General features: G+C 45.2%; 2 protein-coding genes across 3 annotated transcripts; one reads left to right on the top strand and one right to left on the bottom strand.

The window, feature by feature from the left end:
• Window positions 1-1,888: 1,888 nt before the first annotated feature.
• LOC123442504 (ABC transporter G family member 7-like) lies at window positions 1,889-4,479 on the bottom strand. The gene is made up of 5 exons (XM_045118566.1): window positions 4,158-4,479; window positions 3,421-3,611; window positions 3,182-3,332; window positions 2,887-3,019; window positions 1,889-2,258 (listed from the first exon to the last, which is right to left on the bottom strand). The coding sequence occupies exons 1-5, from the start codon at window positions 4,368-4,370 to the stop codon at window positions 2,035-2,037; spliced, it is 912 nt and encodes a 303-aa protein (XP_044974501.1). The 5' UTR covers window positions 4,371-4,479; the 3' UTR covers window positions 1,889-2,034.
• Window positions 4,480-7,215: 2,736 nt separating this feature from the next.
• Window positions 7,216-10,517, top strand: LOC123442503 (beta-glucuronosyltransferase GlcAT14A-like). Of its 2 annotated transcripts, XR_006630478.1 has the most exons (5): window positions 7,216-8,051; window positions 9,193-9,268; window positions 9,338-9,453; window positions 9,540-10,207; window positions 10,291-10,517. XR_006630478.1 is itself a non-coding variant. In XM_045118565.1 (4 exons), the coding sequence occupies exons 1-4, from the start codon at window positions 7,550-7,552 to the stop codon at window positions 10,052-10,054; spliced, it is 1,209 nt and encodes a 402-aa protein (XP_044974500.1). In that variant the 5' UTR covers window positions 7,216-7,549; the 3' UTR covers window positions 10,055-10,517. The 2 variants fall into 2 exon arrangements, 1 of the variants encoding a protein (XP_044974500.1); XM_045118565.1 differs by having other exon boundaries at window positions 9,540-10,517.
• Window positions 10,518-23,221: the final 12,704 nt, after the last annotated feature.

Genomic DNA, 23,221 nt, shown 5'->3' with positions numbered 1-23,221 from the left:
TATAGCAGAAAAGAAAATAAGTCTGGTTGGGGACACGACACAACAACACACAAAGAAGAAGCTACTAGACTAATCGGGCTCTGGAGGAGGGGGTGGGGGCGATGGAGCCATTGACGCGGCGTGACAGCGGAGACCGTTGAAAACGATGTCGGTGAAATCTTGTTGTCTTCACTTGCTAAGCGATCGTCATAGCTGCAAGAAGCCATACAGTTTATAAATAGCGTTGAGGGATCACATTTTCAATGACAAGTTTGTTCCGCACGTTTCAATGCATCCATGCTAAGACACTATTAGCCAAACACTTGGATGGGCGGGTCACACAAGAATAGTGGAGGACCTCGAGATTATCATGGGACCAGTGTCCACCCGCAACATCCCGAAAGCCTCCCCAAAGGAAAACGCCGGCAAGACACCGAAAGAAGATATAGTTGGAATCCTCAGGGATGTCTCAAAGTGGATACTTTCCGTTGGTGGGGCCATTTCATTTAAGGACCTCCGTCCCCGAGGGGAGTCTGCCACACACCCATTGGCAAAGAAAAATGCGGATCTTCATTGGAACCTTAATCTCCCAAAGGAGGTTCAGCTCCCACGGCCCATGGGTGGTAAGCAAGGCCTGATAGAGACACTTGGTGGAGAACTATTGGTTGGGCTGCACCCCAGGCGCACCTCTTGAGGCGTTATTGTACGCGCTGATTAAGTTATCATAGTTGTTAAGCTTAATTTAAGCTGTATTGAATAGCATATTAAATTAAAAAATAACAACATGCAATGATTCAATATTTAGCATGTCATTCAGGTCAAAAGAATAAACAAATAAATTTTACATTGTAAATTATCTAACTAAACCAAGACCCTTGCAAACACAATTTTGATCATGCTACCTATTAAATAAATTTGGCCAGCTACTACCCGTGCTTATGTCCAAACTCCTCACCGTATCACTTGAGTTGGTGTGAGATATGAAGAAAGGAGATCCTCAAGTTGTCCATCCGGAATCCATCTGATAGTGGTAGCAATATACTCCATATCATACCCACATATTAAAAAATGTGATATTGACCACAAAAAGTATTACAGGACAATTAGAAAAGAAGACATGATCTCCATATTAGTTCTGAGTGCACACCATTTATCTAGCGGTGACATTGTCTCTTGTCCAAGATATATCATCTTTCACAACCATGCCTTAGAAAGACACCATATCATTTATAAATACTAAACGAGGACTGCCCCTTTTTCTAATGCATAGAAGTTGGAAGAATGTGACTAAAAAGATAATACATGAAAAGCTAGTTCTGGGTAAATAAGTCACATCATGATACTTATGATAATATGGTTGCAAGAAACTGTCAACGGCATGAACTCTACCCCCACACAGAACTACATAACCAATACAATGTTGTAGGCGCGCTCAATGTATGATTATTAATTGTCGTGGATGGTCCATAACAATCTCTTCCAAACCATGCTTATTATATTAGAAGAAATGCAGATTTCAACAACAAAAACATTATACACCTCTCAATAAAACATAAAAATGGAAATGGTTAATTTATCAGGCAAAAATTTAGGACGACCAGAACACATTTGCACAACATACTGCAATTCATGATTGACATGTGTATATACATTACACATTGCTTGAGGATTACTAACAAGATCGATCTGGATAATTTCAAAAACATTATTTCTCAGGCTTGTGAGGCTAACAGTTGAGTGCATCCCTGAATTTCTGGCGCAACGATTTACATAAGATAGTATAGTATGAATAAAAAGGGTTAGAGCTAAGTATTGCAAGAGTTCAAGTATAATGGTTAATCTCACTGTGCCGGCTCAAACTAACATATATGCCATGTAAGTCAGGACTTTAGAATAAATTCCAAATGGGTTACCAAAATCCAATCTATGCCTGGATAATTAACTTCAACTGTATTATATAAAAAAAACAAGTGCAGTGCATACATTTGAATTTGAGATATGTGGAAATCATGAAAATATTGTGTTCCAGAAAACATCAAATGCCAGAAAGGAATGTTAGTGATGACAGAATAACAACCCTAATGATGCAAAGTATTTTAGAGGTTCTTCTTTTGCAGGCCCCATATATACAACTTCTCCCTCTGACAGTAGCACAATGTCATCAAATTTGCTATAAACTGAACCTCTTGGCTGGTGTATAGAGCATATCACAGTGTGCCCATCTTCTGCAAGCTGTCTAAGAGTCTCCATCACCTTCTCTGCCTGGAATGCATCAAGGCCTGAAAAAGAGTAATAAACATACACAAAGTTCATGCGCTATCAATCAGTTCAGATTTTACAGATAGGTATACCAGGCTATTGAGAAAAAACCATGGCTAATATTCATAAGAGGATCTCAGGAGAAAAAGCTGATCCATGTGAAAATTCAACACTTCAATAAGTGATCCCACTTAAAACGGTAAGTTGCAAGAACTGTCTGTCTCGTTTTTCTTCATGGGACCGTGGGCGATACTTGGGTGGATTGTCTTGCCTGAGACAACCCTTAGGTTGGTCACAAATTATCACAGTACAACCAGGGATGGATTCTTTTACAGCCATCTGTACTTTTACAGTGCTACCATTATGTACTTTTGCAGGGATAACCAGGGCAGAAACCTCCCTGCCCTTTGGGAGGGCAACGACATTGTCAAGGTGCCACGAAATCCGAGTTAACCTTCAATTTGAGCGAATAGGTTTGTGTGTTGCTACTTTTTTTATTAAGTTCTTCTATATTACTATCTATTTACATTAACTTGCTAGATAAAAGAAGAGACCCGACTGCAAGTAAATTTAGCTACAATAATAACTATACAGAACTAAAATAAGAGGCTAATTCAAAACTACAGGATGGTGAATCGGGTAAAATACCTGTTGTTGGTTCATCCGCAAAGATGACTGAAGGACTTGCAATCAGTTCACATGCAAGCGAGAGGCGCTTCTTTTCACCACCACTAATTCCACGTACTTTTGCATCACCCACGATAGAATCAGCAGAGTTGACCTTTCATTAAAAAGGGAGGAATACATAATTATAGTACTATAAAACGCAAATCAGGATGGACTGAGAGTAACATGTATAGATCATCCAACAATCATGTAGGCCAGGTTCCATGATGAACTGAAAAAAAAATGAGTTGCTATTGATCAATCATCGATGACTTACCAATCCAAGACGAAACAGAAGATCATCAACATACTTCTCCTTCCTCTCGGGAGACATCGTGTCAGGAAGCTGTAGTTCAGCAGCAAGTGAGAGTGTTTCCCGCACCGTTAGCTGCGAAAAGAAAATGTCTTCTTGCCTCACATAAGCAATCCTACACAAAGAAACACACTCACTTCTCTTCCGCAAATGTTTGCGAAAACTGAGAGTCTGAGACCAAAAGTTGAATTAGCATAGCTTACTTATAACCGCCCTGCGACATGGGCTGGCCATTGACGTAGAGAAAGCCCGAGAGGTGCAAGGAAGGCGACGCCGTGAGCTGCCCCGCCAGCACATTGAGCAGCGTCGTCTTGCCGGACCCTGACGGCCCCATGAGCGCCAGCAGCCTCCCCGGCTTCGCCTCCCCCGACAGATTCGACAGCAAGAACCTTGCCTGCCAAAATCATGCGACACATCACAAAAAATACCTACAGATACAGGGTGTGCATACTCTGGAAGATCTTTAATCCAGACAAGGGATTAATAGACCACGCAAAATTTATGCAACTTGTCCTACGATAACAGTTTGGCCTCACTGTTGGCACTGCTACATCCCGCCCGGGGGTCAACAATGCAGTGTGTGTGTGTGTGCACTCTGAATCGTTGTCTGATGCAAAATTACGCAACTCAGGTCCTGCGATGATTACGCAGCACTTGACGAACAATGTCGGGCGTGTGTGCTCTGGGAAATTCAGAAAATTCATCCGACTTGGTCTCAGTTAACAGTATGGCTCACTGTCGAGTGCCACTGACACATCGCGGGGTCGGGGTCAACCAGTCAACGCCCTAGCAGGGCCCAGCGGCAGCCACTCGGGCAAGCCGAACGTGGGCCCTCGCTATCGTGCGCCCAATGCGCGCGCGCGCAAGGTGTTCGGCCACGGGACTCCGGCGAGGAGAGAGTGGGAGAGGGGGGAGGGCGGGGCCAATCAGAGCGACTCACCATGTCCCCGCGCTTGTTCTTGAGGGCGCAGGTGACGCGGGCCCACCGGATGGTCACCGGCCGCACCCCGCCGCCTCCCTCGCCGGCCTCCGCGTCCTCCTCCTCCTCCTCCGCGGGCGGGAGGAGGGCGGGGCCGGCCCCCGCGGCGGCGACCCGCAGGAACAGCGCCGCGGCCAGCGCCGCCAGCATCTGCCCCAGCCCCCTGATCTCCATCCCGCTGCGACCGGCGATGAGCGGAGGAGGAGGGGTTTAGCCTCAGGCTTAAGCCTCCTCGTCTTCTTCTTGGTCCAGCTCAGGTGCGTGCGTTGTGTGGTGGTGGTTAGTTTGTTGCGGCATGGGATGGGGAGAGCGGCTCCCTCCTTGGAGATGACCTGGGCTACCGGGCCGTTCCCGCGTGTAGCGGGCTGGGAGCTGCGCGGTCTTGTCAGTTGTCACACTGGGCCGCGGCGTCCGAAGCGGGCGACAGGTCCGAGCAAAAGGAACATCGGATAATTCTATCTGTACATATAAAAAAAAAAGATCGGATCGATCTCGCTATCATCGGAAAAAAAAAAAAAAAGATCGGATCCGCCACGTCGTGGTCCATGTGGCGTGGCGGGCGACCCGTGATCGGGTGACAGCAGCGTGACGACCAGCTGCTTCCCTTCTGGAGTTGGCGAGTAGCCGTTGCCCCGCGCAAGAGAACAAGGCGTGATTCGGTCGACGCTGATTGCAGGATGGATGGATATACGCTACGCTACGGGGAGGGAGGTGTGTGTAATTGCATTTGTCTCTCTCTATACACATTTTCCTCTTTGTATCTGCATTAGGATCCGTCCAATTATTAGAAAAGATAAAAAACGTGTCCCTCCACCGGAGACCACCGGTCTGCTACGTGCTGCCTTGGTTCGCAAAACATGTGAGCAAAATTCTCTCAAAATGCTGCAAGACAAAATTTGCCGAAGGTTGATCAAAAGACCAATTCGAAAATAAGCACCCGAATCTAACACGAGGGAGCTCTCCTCCCTCCCCCAATCCCCGCGTCGTTCCCCTGACGACTCAGGGGGAGAAACTCTCACCGACCGCCTACTCCCTCCACCTCCCTCCCTTCCCTTGTCGCCCCCTGAGGGGCTCGCCGGCGAAGCTTGGCTGGCTTCGAGTATGGCGATGGCAGATCGTTTTCTCTACATACATATGCGGATATTGGATGCATGACCTCCGTCGACAGCGGGCGAGCAGATCCAAGGATGGCTTCAGCTGAGGCTGGCGGCGGTGACGGATGGCCGAGGTGGGGCGTTGGCCCTCGAGGCCGCGACGCCTCTGCCTCCCTTCGGTGGGCACACAACTGCGGATGCAGGCGGGGAAGGGCCCGATCTGGTCATGTTCAGGCATGCGTTGGTGCTTACAGTTCGACGGTGCTAGATGCATGGTGTTGGGGCTGCGCAGAGTTGGGTGCAGTGCGGTTGGCTCGTGATGGTGTGGTTGCGTGTGGATTCTCGGGATGAAAAATCTTGCTTGAGGCCGATGATGGCACCATCTGTGGACGTTGTTTCTCTTCCTGAAGGCATCATCGAGGAGATCCACCGTCTTCTGCCTTTGTGATCATTTCTTCGGGTGAAAACGTAGATCCGCCTTGTCGGATCGGCAATGGGGTGTGCTTGGCTGCCTTATTTGGTTGGAAGCATTGTCGTGGAGAGGTTCCAGGTGGAGCACACTTGGTCGGTGGTGGTGTGGATGGTCGGGCTTCGGCGGTGTGAATCGGCAGGTTTGCCCAAGGATGGTTGTTGCACGGCGGTGTTGATATCATGAGCACACTTGACATGCAGTGAGCGTCGGACAAGTCTGTTTGTCCTCCTCTCGGGACAAGTTTGTTTGCCTCCTTTTGGACATGTCTTCTCGCTTTAAGATCAATGAGGTTGACGAACACACTTGTGGCAAACATGTTCAATGTGGGTGCCTTCCTATGTTCTTGCAACGAAGTCGGAGTCGTCAGGTCGCGAGCATGATGGATGATATACGGTGGCATTCAATGGCTGTTGTGTACTCAATTATTCTTGTTTTGTTTTACCAATTTTCATGTATGCCATGTGTGCTATTGCTCTAGTTTAGTAAGGTGTGGTTGCTTGTTATACAGGTTTTCGTTCGTTTTTTTAATAAACTGAGCAGTTCTCGTTGTCGATGAATAGAATCTTAACAGTTTTTCTACTAACTTAAAAAAAACGTCATTCATATTGTTCAAATGCCGTCCCTGCAATGACTGAAAAACCAACCTAAAGTATTAGTCGGAGTCGAGGCACCGAAATTCTTTTTCCCGCCATAGTAACAATCCATGGGATGTCCAGTGGAGCTCGAAGAGGAAAGAAGAAACATCCGGTGAAGCTTCGAGCGTGCAGTGCTCATTCATATACGGCACTAGAGTGTACAAGATGGGATGGTTGGCAGGGGTCGTTCGAGCTAACCTGATGTCACGCGGCGGCAAAGCGATTGAGACTCGATTTGAAAAAGTGGGAGAAAAGAAGGAGAGTCTCCGTCGGTTGCTCAAAAAGAGAAGCGAGAAAAGGGAGGGAGAAAGAGATCGCTGACACTACTAAGTGCAGTGTTATGGCCTTTTTTAATTGACGCTAATCAAGCAGAGAGCAGTTAAATGACCACCATCTTGGACTCGAAGCACTCCTCGGTCGCTTACACCCGGGCCCCACGACGATGGCCAGCCGGACCTCTCACTGACACGGCGGGCCATCCCCACCACCTACCCACCCCCGCCCGATGGATTCCTGATTCTTTACCGCGCGGGAGCGGCACCCCGCCGTGGCCCACGAGTCAGTGTCGTCTAAGCGAAGCAAGCGCCGTTCGCTCGCCCCATCCGACAACCCCCCGCTCCCTCTGCCCGGCGGCCCCCGCCCCAATCGCCACGCCACCCAGGCCCAGCCGCCGTTGTCCCCCTGACGTGCGGGCCCGGAGTCGTGGGGACGGCGTGTCATGGGCAGCGGGGCGGCCGGGTCGACGTGTCCCGCTCGCGTTGGCGCCGGTACATAGCGACAGGCAGGCGCCTCACGCTCTCTCTCCCACCTCCGTACGCGAGGCAGGCACAGAGAGAGAGAGAGAGAGAGAGAAACGTATTACGCGAGCGAGCAGAGAGAGAGAGAGAGGCAGAGGAGATCGAGCTGCCGATCTCGCCCGCCCGCCCGCCATTCCCACCCCCCGATGCGATCTCGCCGCCAAACCAAACCCTAGCCGCGATCCCGCCGCCCTGCTGCATCGCCGTTGACCCGCCGCCTCGGCATCGCCCTCCCGCCCGGCTAGCCGAAGCTCAGCCCTGCTCCTCCTCCTCCGCCTGCTGCTGCTTCGTAGCGCGCGCGCAAGCGAGCGAGCGAGCAACGACGTGCTGCTCGTCTCGGAGGAGGGCGGCGGGGATGGGGGCAGCGGACAAGTGGCTGCTGCCGCTGGTGTCGGTCTCCTTCGTCTCGCTCATGCTATTCCTCTCGGCGCTCTCGGGCTTCTCGGCCTCCTCCGCGCTATTCGCGCGCCTCCCGCCGCCCTCCTACGTGCGCCGCGGGGCCGCCGCGCCGCCCGCCTTCGCCTACCTGCTCTCGGGCGGGCGCGGGGACGGCCGCAGGCTCCTGCGCCTGCTCCTCGCCGTCTACCACCCCAGGAACCAGTACCTGCTCCACCTCTCCGCGGACGCGCCCGAGTCCGAGCGGGCCGAGCTGGCCGCCGCCGTCGCGCGGGCCGCCCCCGCCGTCGCCGCCTTCGGGAACGTCGACGTCGTCGGCCGCCCCGCCGCGGGCACTCCCATGGGCTCCTCCGGCCTCGCCGCCACGCTCCGCGCCGCCGCCGCCCTGCTCCGGCTGGACGCCGAGTGGGACTGGTTCGTCACCCTCAGCGCCGCCGATTACCCCCTCCTCACCCAGGACGGTAAGATTCGAAATGTTCGTCCCCAATCCAGCACGATTTGGTTCCGGATCTAGTAGTAGTAGTAGCGCAAATCTGGTTGGGTGCCTTGCTTTGGGGATTCGGGAGGCGTTTCTTTCTTCAATTGTCGAGCTGCAGAGGGACATTTTCGGCAGTTCGGTTGAGCTGTTGCTGTAGCCCCCCGGGAGTTAAATCTGTCTTTGCGAGGCTGCTTTGTTTTAAGTGCTGTTTAATGCTTGCTGTCACATTGTAGTACAATTACTACTACTACTAGATGCATAGTTATACACTTATACTCCTACCTACTATAAACTAGGAATGTTGTTGCTGCTGTTAGGTTTGGTTGACTTGTAACGAAGGAGTATTTGTACTTGTTCACAATGTTGTTTAGGCACTGGTACGAAAGCTGCCCTTGACAGGAACTTATACTACTACGTACTAATGTAGTTTGGCATCTTGTTTTCGTCAATTGCTGTGTTCCTGCTTCCTGTTGTCAAGCCCAAACCCACTAAATTACCTATCTTCTTCTGTTCATATCGAAGCTCATCGATCTTGTCAGCCTTGAGCTATGCAACTCTAGATGTAGCTTTGTTTCCAACATATAGCAGTCACCTTTTTTATATGGAACATATGATGAAATGCTGGTAATTGACAACATCTAGTTCTACTCGTGTTTCATTTATGCTGATTGTCCGGGGGAAGTTGTTTCTAACAAATAAGGGGGGTCTTTGGTGAAATTGAATAAATAAAGAGGAATTACAAAAAATGGAGGAAAAGAATATCGGCATTCAGTTGAGAAATGAATCTCGTGTGTTTCCTCCCGAAATCCATGAGTTGTCCATGAGGAAACCTTAAATTTTAAGCCAACAAGAATGATGCATCGGACAAAATACACAACAAACTTATTTGACTCCTTACTCCACACTATTGATCTGTGTTTGGTTCCGTTTATGTTGCTAAGATGGTTTCAAGAAAAAACTTACTTATCGTCAGTCTGGAGTTATTTAAGTTTGACGTATACACTTTACATTTGCTCATGTATGGAAATGTCTCAACTCATAATGTTTCGTATGGTAATTAATGAAGCTTGACTACTCTTGAATTTTCTGGTATTTATGGTCTTCTACGTTTTCGCTTGCTGCAGACCTGATTCATGTCTTCTCGTCTGTGCCAAGGAACCTCAACTTCATCGATCACACTAGTGATATTGGATGGAAAGAGTATGTACTATCTGAACTTAGTAAGAATTTCGTTCCACTGGTATTAGTTTCACCAATATATTGTTGTAGGTCTCAGAGAGTGCAACCAGTCATAGTAGATGCTGGGATATACCTGGCTGGGAGGAATCAGTTCTTCCAAGCCACGGAGAAACGGGCAACTCCAGATGGATTCAAATTCTTCACAGGTATTATTATACATCTGCTTCTACTTCACTGGCCCTTCCTATCAATCCAATACTTTTCATCCTTATGTGTGTTCCATTTCTGATAGGTTCTCCCTGGGTCATTCTAAACCGGCGGTTTATAGAGTATTGCATTTTTGGATGGGAGAACCTCCCTCGAACCCTTCTCATGTACTTCACGAACGTGATGCTGCCTCAGGAAGGTTATTTCCACTCAGTCGCGTGCAACTCTGACTTCCGTAATTTCACGGTGAACAATGACTTGCGGTACGTGGCCTGGGACGATCCACCTCAGATGGAACCCCGTTTTCTAAACATTACACATTATGATGAGATAGTAGGGAGCGGAGTTCCCTTTGCTAGGAAGTTTCAAGAGAAAGAATATCTGTTGGACAAGATTGATGAGAAAATACTCCAGCGGTGGCGTCACAGACCTGTTCCCGGAGCGTGGTGCACAGGCAGAAAGAGATGGTTCAGCGATCCATGCTCCCAGTGGAGCAACGTCAACATTGTGAGACCCGGCCCCCAGGCCGAGAAGTTCCGCAGATACATGGACCGGATCCTAGAAGAATCAAAGTCAAGCAACAGCTCATGCGCGCAATAACAGCACTGAACCGCGAGGCTGCGCTTTCCCGCGGTCGAGCATGTCTCATTTTGCACAGATCGAGCGGCTCTCCACGCATTCAGAACTCCAGCATCTCCGCCTCCCGTGGGAGCATTTTTTTGCTGCAGCTGGGGTTGTGGGCACGGGGCCAAGGTGAGAGGCGTTGCCTATTCTTTCAAGATATTTTTGGTAGCTGTCATGACTTGAAGGTCTCTCACTGCTGCATTGCATCCCAGCATTGTTGGAGGCCAGGGAGCTTTCGGTTGGGGTTTTGTAATTAGTAGCGACCGGTTGAACGACCTTGTGCGGATGTTTATAGGGCCTTGGTGGAATTCTTGGTGCTCCCATACGGAATTGAATCGAGAGGCAGGCAAAAAGACGTGAAGGGTGGGGGATTTTGTTGGCCTTGTGGTTGTGGACTGGTTGCTGTTGTGGTTAACAGAATGCTCACAGATTCTTTTTACTACTCTTGAATTTCAGCGGTTCGGTACCCATGATCGATCGACGGTCTAATATGTGTATTCATCTACATGTAGCACGCATTAGGATTATTGTTTGGTGTAGGGTTGTAGAAATAGTGGCTACTCTGCCTCGTTGGCTCTGATTAGAGTCTGCTTCTTCATTGGAGGGGATGAGTTGATTCCGTTTCCTTTGTGAAAACCTGGCGCATGAGAGTCGATTTGATCCTGCGCTGTGGATTTTTGGCAAGTAAACGGAGCGAGTGAGGCGCCTAACCTGTCTACCGGAGTGAAGCGGAGACTGCGGATCGCCGATGTTCCTTCCCTGGAGGGAGTTGCTGTCTGTAGACTGCAGTTGCATGTTTTTTTTAAGAAGACTGCAGTTGCATTTATGAGCGCAATCCCGTATGGGCCGTTTAATGGCCATTCTTTTTTTGAGTGGTAAGGCCCTCTGTGTAGGCCAAAACTGGTGCTAGATTTGCGTTTTGGACCTTTGATGCCAAACAAAAAAAATTGTGCGCATGCGTCTACTTGCTCTGACGTCAAATTCATTGAGCCAATAAACTAAGCGCGTCCTGGTCCTTTCTCACGCGAAAGCAAATCTCGTGACGTTGCAATTGTACTCCCTCCGTTCCTAAATATAAGTCTTTCTAGAGATTCAACTAATGAACTACATACGAATGTATATAGACATAATTTAAAGTATAAATTTATTCATTTTGCTTCATATATAGACACCTAGTAAAATATCTTAAAAGACTTATATTTAGGTACGGAGGGAGTAGTTGTGAAAAACTAGTTTATCTACTCCCTCCGTTTCTAAATATAAGTTTTTTTAGAGGTTCAACTAATAGACTATATACGAATGTATATAGACATACTTTAGAGTGTAGATTCAATCATTTTGTTTTGTATCTAGACCCCTAGTGAAATCGCTTAAAAGACTTATATTTAGGAACGGAGGGAGTAGTTCTCAACTACAATTATTTAAATACAGAGAAAGTATTAGTTTATAACGTTATATGCATTCGGACCCGTGCTAGAGTGGATGTCAAATCTTTCATGTTGTGTGATCGGTGTTAGAAAAGTTAAACTGCCATCTGTATATACGTGTCTAATTTTTAGAAATGTGACACCGAATACATAGTGAAGGGCCTAATGGCCAGGTATAAACTCAACATGTGGTTGGATGGTAAGAGGAACAGTGATATTTCCAATCCATTAAGGTTTAAGTCCTGGTGTTTGTATTATTCCTGAATTTATTATAGGATTTCCGGCTATAAGCTTTCGTACTGTGTTAGAAAAAAGGTATATACATTTCTGGATTTATTTTAGGGTTTCCGGCGATAAGTTTTCGTAGTATGTTAAAAAAAAAGGTATAGACCGATCGGCTATATGTCCCTTTCCCTTTGAAAGGTTGTGTGCGAGGGGGGACTCAGCCCCCGACACCATGATTTGTAGCCATATGATCTAATCCTTTGAAAGACAGGCCCAAGTGCTAAATCTTCTAATCAGTGGTGGGCAGATAATAGATTTTCTGTGAAGAGAAAACGCGATGAAAACGAAAGTGCCTTTCTGCTCCCGAGCTCATTTGAGCTTGGATGAACAGTAAAATCGAAAAAAAATCTAAAAATGTTCAAAAAATTCTGAATTTTTTTTGAGACCAACTTTCACAAAAGTTTTAAGTGCATGCAAAAGTTTGGCATGAACTAACATTTCTACAAGGCGTGGAAAAATAAACAAAATAGACACTCTGAAAATGCGCATTTTCAGAGCATCCATTTTGTTTATTTTGCCACGCCTTGTATAAATGTTAGTTCATGCCAAATTTTTGCATGCACTTAGAACTTTTGTTAAAGTTGGTCCCAAAAAAACTTCAGAATTGTTTGAACATTTTTTGATGTTTTTCCGATTTTACTGTTCACCCGAGCTCAAATGAGCTCGGGAGCAGATACTCCATGTCCCGATGAAAAAGCCTATGTAATGGTTGGTCAGTAGTAAAAAAAATCATAGCAAACTGGTAGCGACTTGCACTAAAAACAAGAAAGTGTAACCCCCCCCCCCCCCCCCGGTAAACAAATAAATGTGTTTACATACGGATTTATTACTATTGTAATTTCATTCATAACCCATTTTATTTATTCCATTTTGATTTCCCCTCCCCTTCTATACCTATCTTATAGGTGCAGTCTTTGTCTCCTTCTATAACGTTCGAATTACGAGTACCACAATCATAAAAGAATATAGAGCTGGTAGTGAGAACAAAAAGTGCAAACAAAGTAGTCAACTTACTAAACCACCAGTTCCAACCCCATTGAATGAAAAAATGAAATTTGATTTTTGGGTCGGACTTTGTAACTCTCGTAAGGTCCTCCTTGAACTTTTTCTGCATCTTGTTGAATTATTTTAAACATATTGTTAAAATAGGTGATCTAAAGTGTCATAATTGTTTCGCACATTTTTTTTGAAATATGTATTTAATAAATGTCATGAACATATTTTAAAAGGTGGAAACATGTCTTAAATGTCATGAACATTTTTTATTATATTATATCAACATTTGTTAAAAGTTACCCAAACATTTGTTTACACTATATGAAGATTTCCTTAATGTTACGTGATGAACAAAAAAACAAACGAAAAATGGAATGAATAAACGAACGAAGAAGAGGGAACCGAACCGAAAATCTAATTTATATGAAGTTTCGATCACGATGAACTAGATGCATAGGATTAAAACTTCTGATAAAATTCCAGCTTCAAACGATTCCAATCCCATGATCAAATATCATCCAATAGCGTGTATCACATCGACGCTTTTCCCTCCAAAGATAAAGTGAAAACCTTCTTAACTTTGTCTTCAGATAAACCCGCAAGCTTAAACAATCTACAAATCTCATCGACATATATCAAGTGGTAATCACGATGAGTAGCACCATCATAGGGATTAGTTGGTAGTTTCTCTAACATACCCGAAGGAATCTCATAATAAATATTTTTAGGAGGTTCGGTAGGTTGAGATACAACCTTTTCCACTTCCGTTCGAGGTGAAGATGTAACAAGCAACATGAAATTTCAGTACGTACAAAAAATGCTTCCTTACCAATTTCCACTTACCAAAGGCGCTTCACTCACCGGCAACGGCGCCAGAAAAGAGTCTTGATGACCCACAAGTATATGGGATCAATCATAGTCCTTTCGATAAGTAAGAGTGTCGAACCCAACGAGGAGCAGAAGGAAATGATAAACACTTTTAGCAAGGTATTCTCTGCAAGTGCTATGAGTAACAGTGATGACTGGTTTAGCAGCCAGATAATTCGTAAGAAGTGAAAAGTAAAAATAATACAAAGTGTGCAGCAAGACACCCTAATCCTTTTTATAGCAAAGGACAAGCCTGAAAGTATTCTTATATGAGGCAAGCACTCCAGAGGACACATGGGAATTTCGGTCCAGTCATGTTCGTCATGCTGAGTTGATTCACGTTCATTAGTATGATAATCTGATATGTGGGTGGACCGGTGCTAAGGTGTTGTTCTTACTTGAACAAGTAACCCACTTATGATTACCCCCTCTCGCAAGAATCCGCAACAACGAAAGAAGAATTAAGATAAATCTAATCATAGCATGAAATGTGTCGATCCAAATCGGCCCCTCATGAAGCAACGCTTAAATAGGGGTTTAAGCTTCTATCACTCTCGCAACCCATAATGTACTTGTTACTCCACAATGCCTTCCCTTAGGCCCATAACATGGTCAAGTATTGTGCAGTCGACGTTCACATGACACCAATAAGAGAAGCAACAACATACACTGATACATCTCCAACGTATCTATAATTTTTGATGGTTCCATGCTATTATCTTGTCAACTTTGGATGTTTTGTATGCATGAATATGCTATTTTATATCTTTTTTGGGACTAACCTATTAACTCAGTGCCAAGTGCCAGTTTCTGTTTTTTCCATGTTTTTGACCTTTTTCGAGGAGAATATTAAACGGAGTCCAAACGGAATAAAACCTGCGGAATTATTTTTTTCCATAACAGAAGATACGCAGGTGACTTGAGAACCAAGGCAAAGGACCCCACGGGAGGTCACAAGCCCCCTAGCCACGGCCTTGGGGGGGGGGGGGGCGCCTAGCAGGCTTGTGGGGCCCCCGTGGCTCCTTTGCCCTACTTCTTCCGCCTATAAATTCTCTAAAAATCCAAAACTGTCAGGGAGAGCCACGAAAATACTTTTCCGCCGCCGCAAGCTTCTGTCTCCGCAAGATCCCATCTGGGGACCGTTCTGGTGCCCTGTCGGAGGGGGATTCGGACATGGAGGGCTTCTTCATCAACACCATTGCCTCTCCGATGATGCGTGAGTAGTTCACCACATACCTTTGGGTCCATAGCTAGTATCTAGATGACTTCTTCTCTCTCTTGGATCTTCAATACAAAGTTCTCCATGATCTTCATGGAGATCTATCCGATGTAATCTTCTTTTGCGGTGTGTTTGTCGAGATCCGATGAATTATGGATTTATGATCAGATTATCTATGAATATTATTTGAGTCTCCTCTGATCTCTTATATGCATGATTTCGTATCCTTGTAATTCTCTTCGAGTTGTGGGTTTCGTTTGGCCAACTTGATCTATAATTCTTGCAATGGGAGAAGTGTTTGGTTTTGGGTTCATACCGTGCGGTGTCCTCACCCAGTGACAGAAGGGGTAGCGAGGCACGCATCGTGTTGGTGCCATCAAGGGTAAAAAGATGGGGTTTATATCTATTGCATGAATTTATCCCTCTACATCATGTCATCTTGCTTAAGGCGTTACTCTGTTTGTTATGAACTCAATACACTAGATGCATGCTGGATAGCGGTCGATGTGTGGAGTAATAGTAGTAGATGCAGACAGTATCAGTCTACTTGTCTCGGACGTGATGCCTATATGTATGATCATTGCCTTAGATATCATCATGACTTTGCGCGGTTCTATCAATTGCTCGACAGTAATTCGTTCACCCACCGTAATACTTGCTATCATGAGATAAGCCTCTAGTGAACACTATGGCCCCCGGGTATACTTCATATCATATTTTCAGCTCTACACTTTTACTTTGTTGCACTTTCCACCTTCAGATCTCACCTTGCAATTAATCGTGAAGGGATTGACAACCCCTTTATAGCGTTGGGTGCAAGTTTGTTGGTTTTTGCGCAGGTACATTGGTGACTTGTCTTGATACTCCTACTGGATTGATACCTTGGTTCTCAAACTGAGGGAAATACTTACTGCTACTATGCTGCATCACCCTTTTCTCTTCAAGGGAAAAACCAACGCAAGCTCAAGAGGTAGCATACACCTCCTCAAAATATCAAACCAATACCAACTTCACATGATTACTTATAAAAATACTTCTCCCAAGTCCTCATGAACAATAGTAACTACTCACACCTTATCAACATGTTCAAGATCAGAGGTATAATAATGGTAATCAAGGATCTGAACATAATATCTTTCACCAAGTAAAACAATTAGCATCGACTACAAGATGTAGTCAACACTACTAGTAACCCACACATACCAGTCTGAGGTTTTGAGACAAAGATTGATTACAAGAGATGAACTAGGGTTTGATATGAGATGGTGCTGGTGAAGACGTTGATGAAGATTGGTCCTTCCACGAAGGAGGAGGCGTTGGTGATGAAGATGGCTTCGATTTCCCCCTCCCGGAGGGAAGTTTTCCCGACAGAATCTTTGTGTCGAAGAGCAAAAGGGACTTTGCCTAGGTTTCCGCCTCGAGATGGAGGCGCTTCATCCCAAAAGTATCCTTATGATTTTTAGGGTAAAACACACCATATAGGAGAAAAGGGGGTCGGGAGACCTACTGGGCCCCATAAGGCTACAAGGCGCGCCTAGGGGGGTGGGCGCGCCCTGTTGGCTTGTGACTAGCATGTGGCCCCGCTCTAGTATATTTTTGGTCCAATAATTCTTATATATACCATATAAATTCTCCATGAAGTTTCAGGTCATGTGGAGTCGAGTGAACTTTCAGCCATTTTCTTGGTTTTCAGGGTCAGAATTCCAGTTTTCGGTAATTTCCCTCTTTGTGATGTACCTTGCATATTCATAGAGAAAAGGCATAAGAATTGTATCATAATGAGGAATAATGGACAAGAATATCATAAGTATCAATATGAATTCATGATGCAAAATGGACGTATCAATGTTTAGATTGATTACCGACGTTCCCGAGGTATAGGACCTCTCCGACACTCCATATCCTCTCTCTGGTTCTCCCTCAACGCGCTGATGTGATCCCTTGTATTCCCCGTGCATTTATAAATTGGATTCAACCAGAACGAGCTCCTCCCGAGGCCTCGCCGACTGGCCTCCTCGTCGCTGGTGAACCCGGGCCCTCCAGCTACCACCACGACCACCACCCGAACGACGGCTCGACCCTGAGCATGCACGTTCCCTCCATTTTCCCTGTTGCCCCTCCCATCGCAACCGGTGAGCATGACCTCCCTATGTCCCAAGGTTGAAGATGACAAGTGGGACACACTTTTCATCATCTCCTCTCTCTCTCGCCCTCTCTATGTGGCTCCCCGTTGGGCCCTGCTTGCCAGGTTTGAAAGTGGCGTGCACGCGCGCACCGTTTTACTCCGGGATGGTTTGGTTCTGGGTTGGCCCAACTAGGGTTTTTCTAGCCCAACCGCTCAGTGGCTTTGCTTATTAATTTTCCGGTGGTTTTTCAAAAATTTCTCATATCTGAATATTTATTCAAATGCATTAGGCCCAACTCCTGAATTCTTCGACAAACCTCACATATTGAATGGTGTAGTTTTCATACATGTCTGATACGTCCATTTTGCATCATGCTTTCATATTGATATTTATCGCTTTATGGACTGTTATTATACTTTGTGGTACTATATTTATGCCTCTTCTCTCTTATTTTACAAGGTTTATTTGAAGAGGGAGAATACCGGTAGCTGGAATTGTGGACTAAAAAAGTAGCAAGTCTGAGTCCTCTATTCTGCGCAACTCCAAATGCCGTGAAAATCAACGTGGAATTTTTTGGGGATATATAAAAAATACTGGGCGAAAGAAGTGCCAGAGGGGAGCTACCAGGGGCCCACAAGCCTGGTAGCCGCCACCTACCCCCTGGCGGCGGCTACAGGGCTTGTGGGCGCCCTGGTGGCCCACTGGCCCCCCTCTTCTGCTATATGAAGGGTTTCGTCCAGGAAAAATCAGGGTGGAGCTTTTTCGTGGATTCTCCACCGCCACGAGGCGGAACTTGAGCAGAACCAATCTAGAGCTCCGGCAGGACGATCCTGCCGGGGAAACTTCCCTCCCGGAGGGGGAAATCGTCGCCATCGTCATCACCAACACTCCTCTCGTCGGAGGGGAGTCATCTCCATCAACATCTTCATCAGCACCATCTCCTCTCCAAACCCTAGTTCATCTGTTGTAACCAGTCTCCGTCTCACGACTCCGATTGGTACTTGTAAGGTTGCTAGTAGTGTTGATTACTCTTTGTAGTTGATGCTAGTTGGATTACTTGGTGGAAGAGGTTATGTTCAGATCCTTAATGCTACTAATTACACCTCTGATCATGATTATGATCATGCTTTGTGAGTAGTTACTTTTGTTCCTGAGGACATGGGATAAGTCATGCTGATAATAGTCATGTGAATTTGGTATTCGTTCGGTATTTTGATATGCTGTATGTTGTCGTTTCCTCTAGTGGTGTTATGTGAACGTCGACTACATAACACTTCACCATATTTGAGCCTAGAGGAAGGCATTGGGGGAGTAATAAGTAGATGATGGGTTGCTAGAGTGATATAAGCTTAAACCCCAGTCTATGCGTTGCTTCGTAAGGGGCTGATTTGGATCCACTAGTTTAATGCTATGGTTAGACGTTGTCTTAATTCTTCTTTCCTAGTTGGGGATGCTTGCGATAGGGGTTAATCATAAGTGGGATGTTTGTCCAAGTAAGGGCAGTACCCAAGCGCCGGTCCACCCACATATCAAACTATCAAAGTAACGAACGCGAATCATATGAACATGATGAAACTAGCATGACAGAAATTCCCGTGTGTCCTCGGGAGCATTTTTCCTCCTATAAGACTTTGTTCAGGCTTGTCCCTTGCTACAAAAGGGATTGGGCTACTTTGCTGCAACGTTGCTACTACTTGTTACTTGTTACTTTTCACTTGCTACGTTTCACCTCACTACACCATCACTTGTTACCGCTACTTTCAGTGCTTGCAGTTATTACCTTGCTGAAAACCGTTTATCAGAGCCTTCTGCTCCTCGTTGGGTTCGACACTCTTACTTATCGAAAGGACTATGATTGATCGCCTATACTTGTGGGTCATCAAGACTCTTTTCTGGCGCCGTTGCCGGGGAGGCAAGCGCCTTTGGTAAGTGGAATTTGGTAAGGAAACATTTATATACTGTGCTGAAATTTATTGTCACTTGTCACTATGGAAACTGTTCCTTTGAGGAATTTGTTCGGGGTATCTTCACCACGAACGGAAGCACGAGGAGTTGCTCCTCAACCTGAGGTACCTACTAAAAATATCTTTTATGAAATTCCTTCGGGTATGCTTGAGAAACTGCTGGCTAATCCTTTTACAGGAGATGGATCATCACATCCAGACTTGCATCTAATCTATGTAGATGAAGTTTGTGGTTTATTTAAGCTTGCAGGTTTGCCCGAGGATGAGGTAAAGAAGAAAGTCTTTCCTTTATCTTTGAAGGATAAGGCGTTGACATGGTATAGGCTATGTGATGATACTGGATCATGGGACTACAATCGGTTGAAATTGGAATTTCATCAAAAGTTTTATCCTATGCATTTAGTACATCGTGATCGGAATTATATTTATAAATTTTTGGCCTCATGACAGGGAAAGCATAGCTCAAGCTTAGGGGGAGGCTTAAATCAATGCTATATTCATGCCCCAATCATGAGCTCTCGAGAGAAATTATCACTCAAAACTTTTATGCTCGGCTTTCTCATGAAGATCGTACCATGCTTGACACTTCTTGTACCGGTTCTTTTATGAAGAGGGATATTGACCACAAGTGGAATTTATTGGAAATAATCAAACGTAACTCTGAAGATTGGGAGCTTGAAGAAGGTAAGGAGTCAGGTACGAATTTCCAGTTTGATTGCGTTAAATCTTTTGTTTGAAACAAACACTTCTAGAGATTTTAGCGCTAAGTATGACTTGACTCTGAGAAAGTAGCATATCTATGTGAATCTTTTGCTGCTCATATTGATGTTCCCAAAGAGAAGTGGTTTTAAGTATCATCCTCGTGTAGAAGTCAACATAGTTAAACCCAATCTAGTTGAAGAGAAAGTCATTTCCTTTAGTGATCCTCTTGTTCCTTGTGCCTACGATGAGAAACCACCTCACCCTGCTAGGAAAAAGGATTATTCTAAAGCTCCAACTGTGATACGTAGGGGTTACATTAGATCACTTGCACCCCCTGAGTAAATTAGAGTTGAACCTAGTGTTGTTATATCAAAGATCTCTTAGCCGAAGACATAGACGGGCATGTTATCAAATTCTGTGAGGACTCCGCTAGAATTGCTAAACCTCACGCGGAAGACAAATACAGACCTGTAGTTGGCCTGCCCGTTGTTTCTGTCAAGATAGGAGATCACTGTTATCATGGTTTATGTGATATGGGTGCTAGTTTTAGTGCAATAACTGGTCCCTATATGATGAAATCAAAGATGAGATTGCACCTGCTGAGTTAGAACCCATTGATGTCACTATTCGCTAGCTTAATAGAGACACTATTTGCCCTGTGGGAATTGTGAGAGACATAGAAGTCCTGTGTGGTAAGACGAAGTATCCTACTGATTTCCTCGTCCTTGCTATTGCACAAGATAGCTTTTGTCCCATCATAATTGGTAGACCCTTTCTCAACACTGTCAATGCTCATATTGATTGCATTAAACAGTCTGTCACTGTTAGTTTCGAGGGTGTGTCTCATGAATTTAGCTTCTCCAAGTTTGGAAGACAACCCCATGAAAAAGAGTCGTCTGTAGGGATGAGATCATTGCTCTTGCCTCTATTGTCGTACCTCCTACGGATCTTTTAGAGCAATATCTGCTTGAGCATGAAAATGATATGCATATGGATGAAAGAGATGAGATAGATAAAATTGTTTTAGAACAATATCCTATTCTCAAGATAATCTTCCCGTTGAACTGCTTGGGGATCCTCCGCCACCAAAGGGTGATCCTGTGTTCGAGCTAAAACAATTACCAGATACTCTTAAGTATGCCTACCTTGATGAGAAGGAGATATATCATATTATTATTAGTGCTCACCTCTCGAATCACGAAGATAAGAAGCTATTAAAAACTTCGAGGAAGCACCGTGCGGCTATTGGATATACTCTTGATGATCTTAAGGGGGTATTAGTCCCACTCTATGTCAGCACAAGATTAAAAACGATCCTGATTCTAAACCAGTTGCTGATCATCAAAGGAGATTAACTCCTAGGATGAAAGAGGTCGTGAGAAAGAAATATTAAAGCTTCTGGAAGCAGGAATCATTTATCCTGTTGCTCATAGTGATTGGGTAAGTCCAGTACACTGCGTACCTAAGAAGGGAGGTATCACCGTCGTTCCTAATGATAAGAATGAACTAATCCCACACAGGATTATTACTGGCTATAGGATGGTGATAGACTTCGGGAAACTAAACAAGGCAACCAGGAAAGACCATTATCCTTTGCCGTTTATCGACCAAATGCTAGAAAGGCTATCTAAACGCACACACTTCTGCTTTCTAGACGGTTATTCAGGTTTCTCGCAATACCTGTTGCACAATCTGATCAGGAGAAAACCACTTTCACCTGCCCCTTCAGTACCTTTGCTTATAGACGTATGCCTTTTGGCTTATGCAACGCACCTGCCACCTTCCAAAGATGTATGCTGGCTATATTCTCTGACTTTTGTGAAAGATTGTTGAGGTTTTCATGGATGATTTCTCCGTTTACGGTTCTTCCTTTGACGATTGCCTCAGCAACCTTGATCGAGTCTTACAGAGATGCAAAGATACCAACCTCGTCTTGAACTGGGAGAAGTGCCACTTCATGGTTAATGAAGGCATCGTCTTAGGACACAAAATCTCTGAGAAAGGTAGTGAAGTTGATAAGGCTAAGGTTGATGAAATTGAGAAAATGCCTTGCCCCACAGATATCAGAGGTATACGAAGTTTCCTAGGTCATGCTGGTTTCTATAGAAGGTCATTAAAGACTTCTCTAAGATATCTAGGCCTCTTACCCAGCCTCTTGCAGAAGGATGTTCCTTTTGTTTTTGATGAGGATTGTGAGGAATCTTTCGAAATACTTAAGAAGGCCTTGATAACCGCACCTATTGTTCAACTACCTGATTGGAACTTGCCCTTTGAAATCATGTGCGATGCTAGTGATTATGCTGTTGTGCTGTTCTAGGACAAAGAGTTGACAAGAAGTTGAATGTTATTCACTACGCTATTAAAACTCTAGACAGTGCCCCAAAGAAACTATGCCACTACGGAAAAGGAGTTTTAGCAGTCGTGTTTGCATGTGAAAAGTTCAGATCTTATATAGTTGACTCAAAGTCACTATCACTATGATCATGCTGCTATTAAGTACCTTATGGAGAAGAAGGACGCTAAGCCTAGGCTAATCAGATGGGTTCTCCTGCTACAGGAATTTGATTTGCACGTTCTTGACCGAAAGGGTGCTGATAACCCTGTAGCAGATAACTTGTCCAGGCTAGAGAATGTCCTTGATGACCCACGACCTATTGATGACCACTTTCCTGATGAGCAATTGAATGTCATCCGCACTTCACATAGTGCACCGTGGTATGCTGATTACGCAAACTATATCGTAGCCAAATACATACCACCCAGGTTTCACCTACCAGCAAAAGAAGAAATTATTCTTGATTTGAGACACTACTTTTGGGATGATCATCACCTTTATAGGAAGGAGTAGATGGTGTTATTAGACGTTGTGTGCCTGAACATGAACAGGGACAGATCCTGCAGAAGTGTCTTCCGAAGCCTACGGAGGACACCATGTTGGAGATAGAACTGCTCATAAGGTATTGCAATCAGGTTTCTATTGGCCCACTCTCTTCAAGGATGCCCGTAAGTTTGTCTTGTCTTGTGACGAATGCCAAAGAATAGGGAACACCAGTAAGCGTCAGGAAATGCCTATGAACTATTCACTTGTCATTGAACCATTTGATGTCTGGGGCTTTGATTATATGGGACCCTTCCCGAGTTCCAATGGGTATACTCACATCTTAGTCGATGTTGATTATGTCACTAAGTGGGTAGAAGCTATCCCCACTAGAAATGCTGATAATCACACCTCTATTAGATGCTTAAAGAAGTTATTTTCCCAAGATTTGGTGTCCCCTAGATATGTGATGACTGATGGCGGTTCACAACTTCATACATGGTGTTTGTCCGCAAGATGCTCGCTAAGTATGATGCCACCATAGAGTTGCATCTCCTTATCATCCTCAGTTTAGTGGTCAAGTGGAGTTGAGTAATAGGGAGATCAGATTGATCTTACAAAAGATTGTCACGGCAACCGGCTCCTCCAGATCGTGCAGGATCGATTTGGATCCCTCTCCTAGGATGCATTGGGGAGAGGAGACCACCCGTGGAGGTTGCAGGAAATAGCACAGGGATAG

Source organism: Hordeum vulgare, chromosome 3H (assembly GCF_904849725.1).
Source record: "Hordeum vulgare subsp. vulgare chromosome 3H, MorexV3_pseudomolecules_assembly, whole genome shotgun sequence".
Taxonomy (NCBI): Eukaryota; Viridiplantae; Streptophyta; class Magnoliopsida; order Poales; family Poaceae; genus Hordeum; species Hordeum vulgare.
Note: the sequence above shows the minus strand (reverse complement) of the source record. Positions and strands in the feature narration are given on the sequence as shown.

What these genes read in the sequence shown, in the direction of transcription:
- LOC123442504 (XM_045118566.1), bottom strand. Translation starts at nt 4,370, where the DNA reads ATGGAGATCAGGGGGCTGGGGCAGATGCTGGCGGCGCTGGCCGCGGCG. An exon ending in AGAACAAGCGCGGGGACATG is followed by an intron (nt 3,612 to 4,157) that starts GTGAGTCGCTCT and finishes TGATTTTGGCAG; the next exon opens with GCAAGGTTCTTGCTGTCGAA. An exon ending in TGCGGATGAACCAACAACAG is followed by an intron (nt 2,259 to 2,886) that starts GTATTTTACCCG and finishes ACTCTTTTTCAG; the next exon opens with GCCTTGATGCATTCCAGGCA.
- LOC123442503 (XM_045118565.1), top strand. Translation starts at nt 7,550, where the DNA reads ATGGGGGCAGCGGACAAGTGGCTGCTGCCGCTGGTGTCGGTCTCCTTC. An exon ending in AGTGATATTGGATGGAAAGA is followed by an intron (nt 9,269 to 9,337) that starts GTATGTACTATC and finishes ATATTGTTGTAG; the next exon opens with GTCTCAGAGAGTGCAACCAG. An exon ending in TGGATTCAAATTCTTCACAG is followed by an intron (nt 9,454 to 9,539) that starts GTATTATTATAC and finishes CATTTCTGATAG; the next exon opens with GTTCTCCCTGGGTCATTCTA.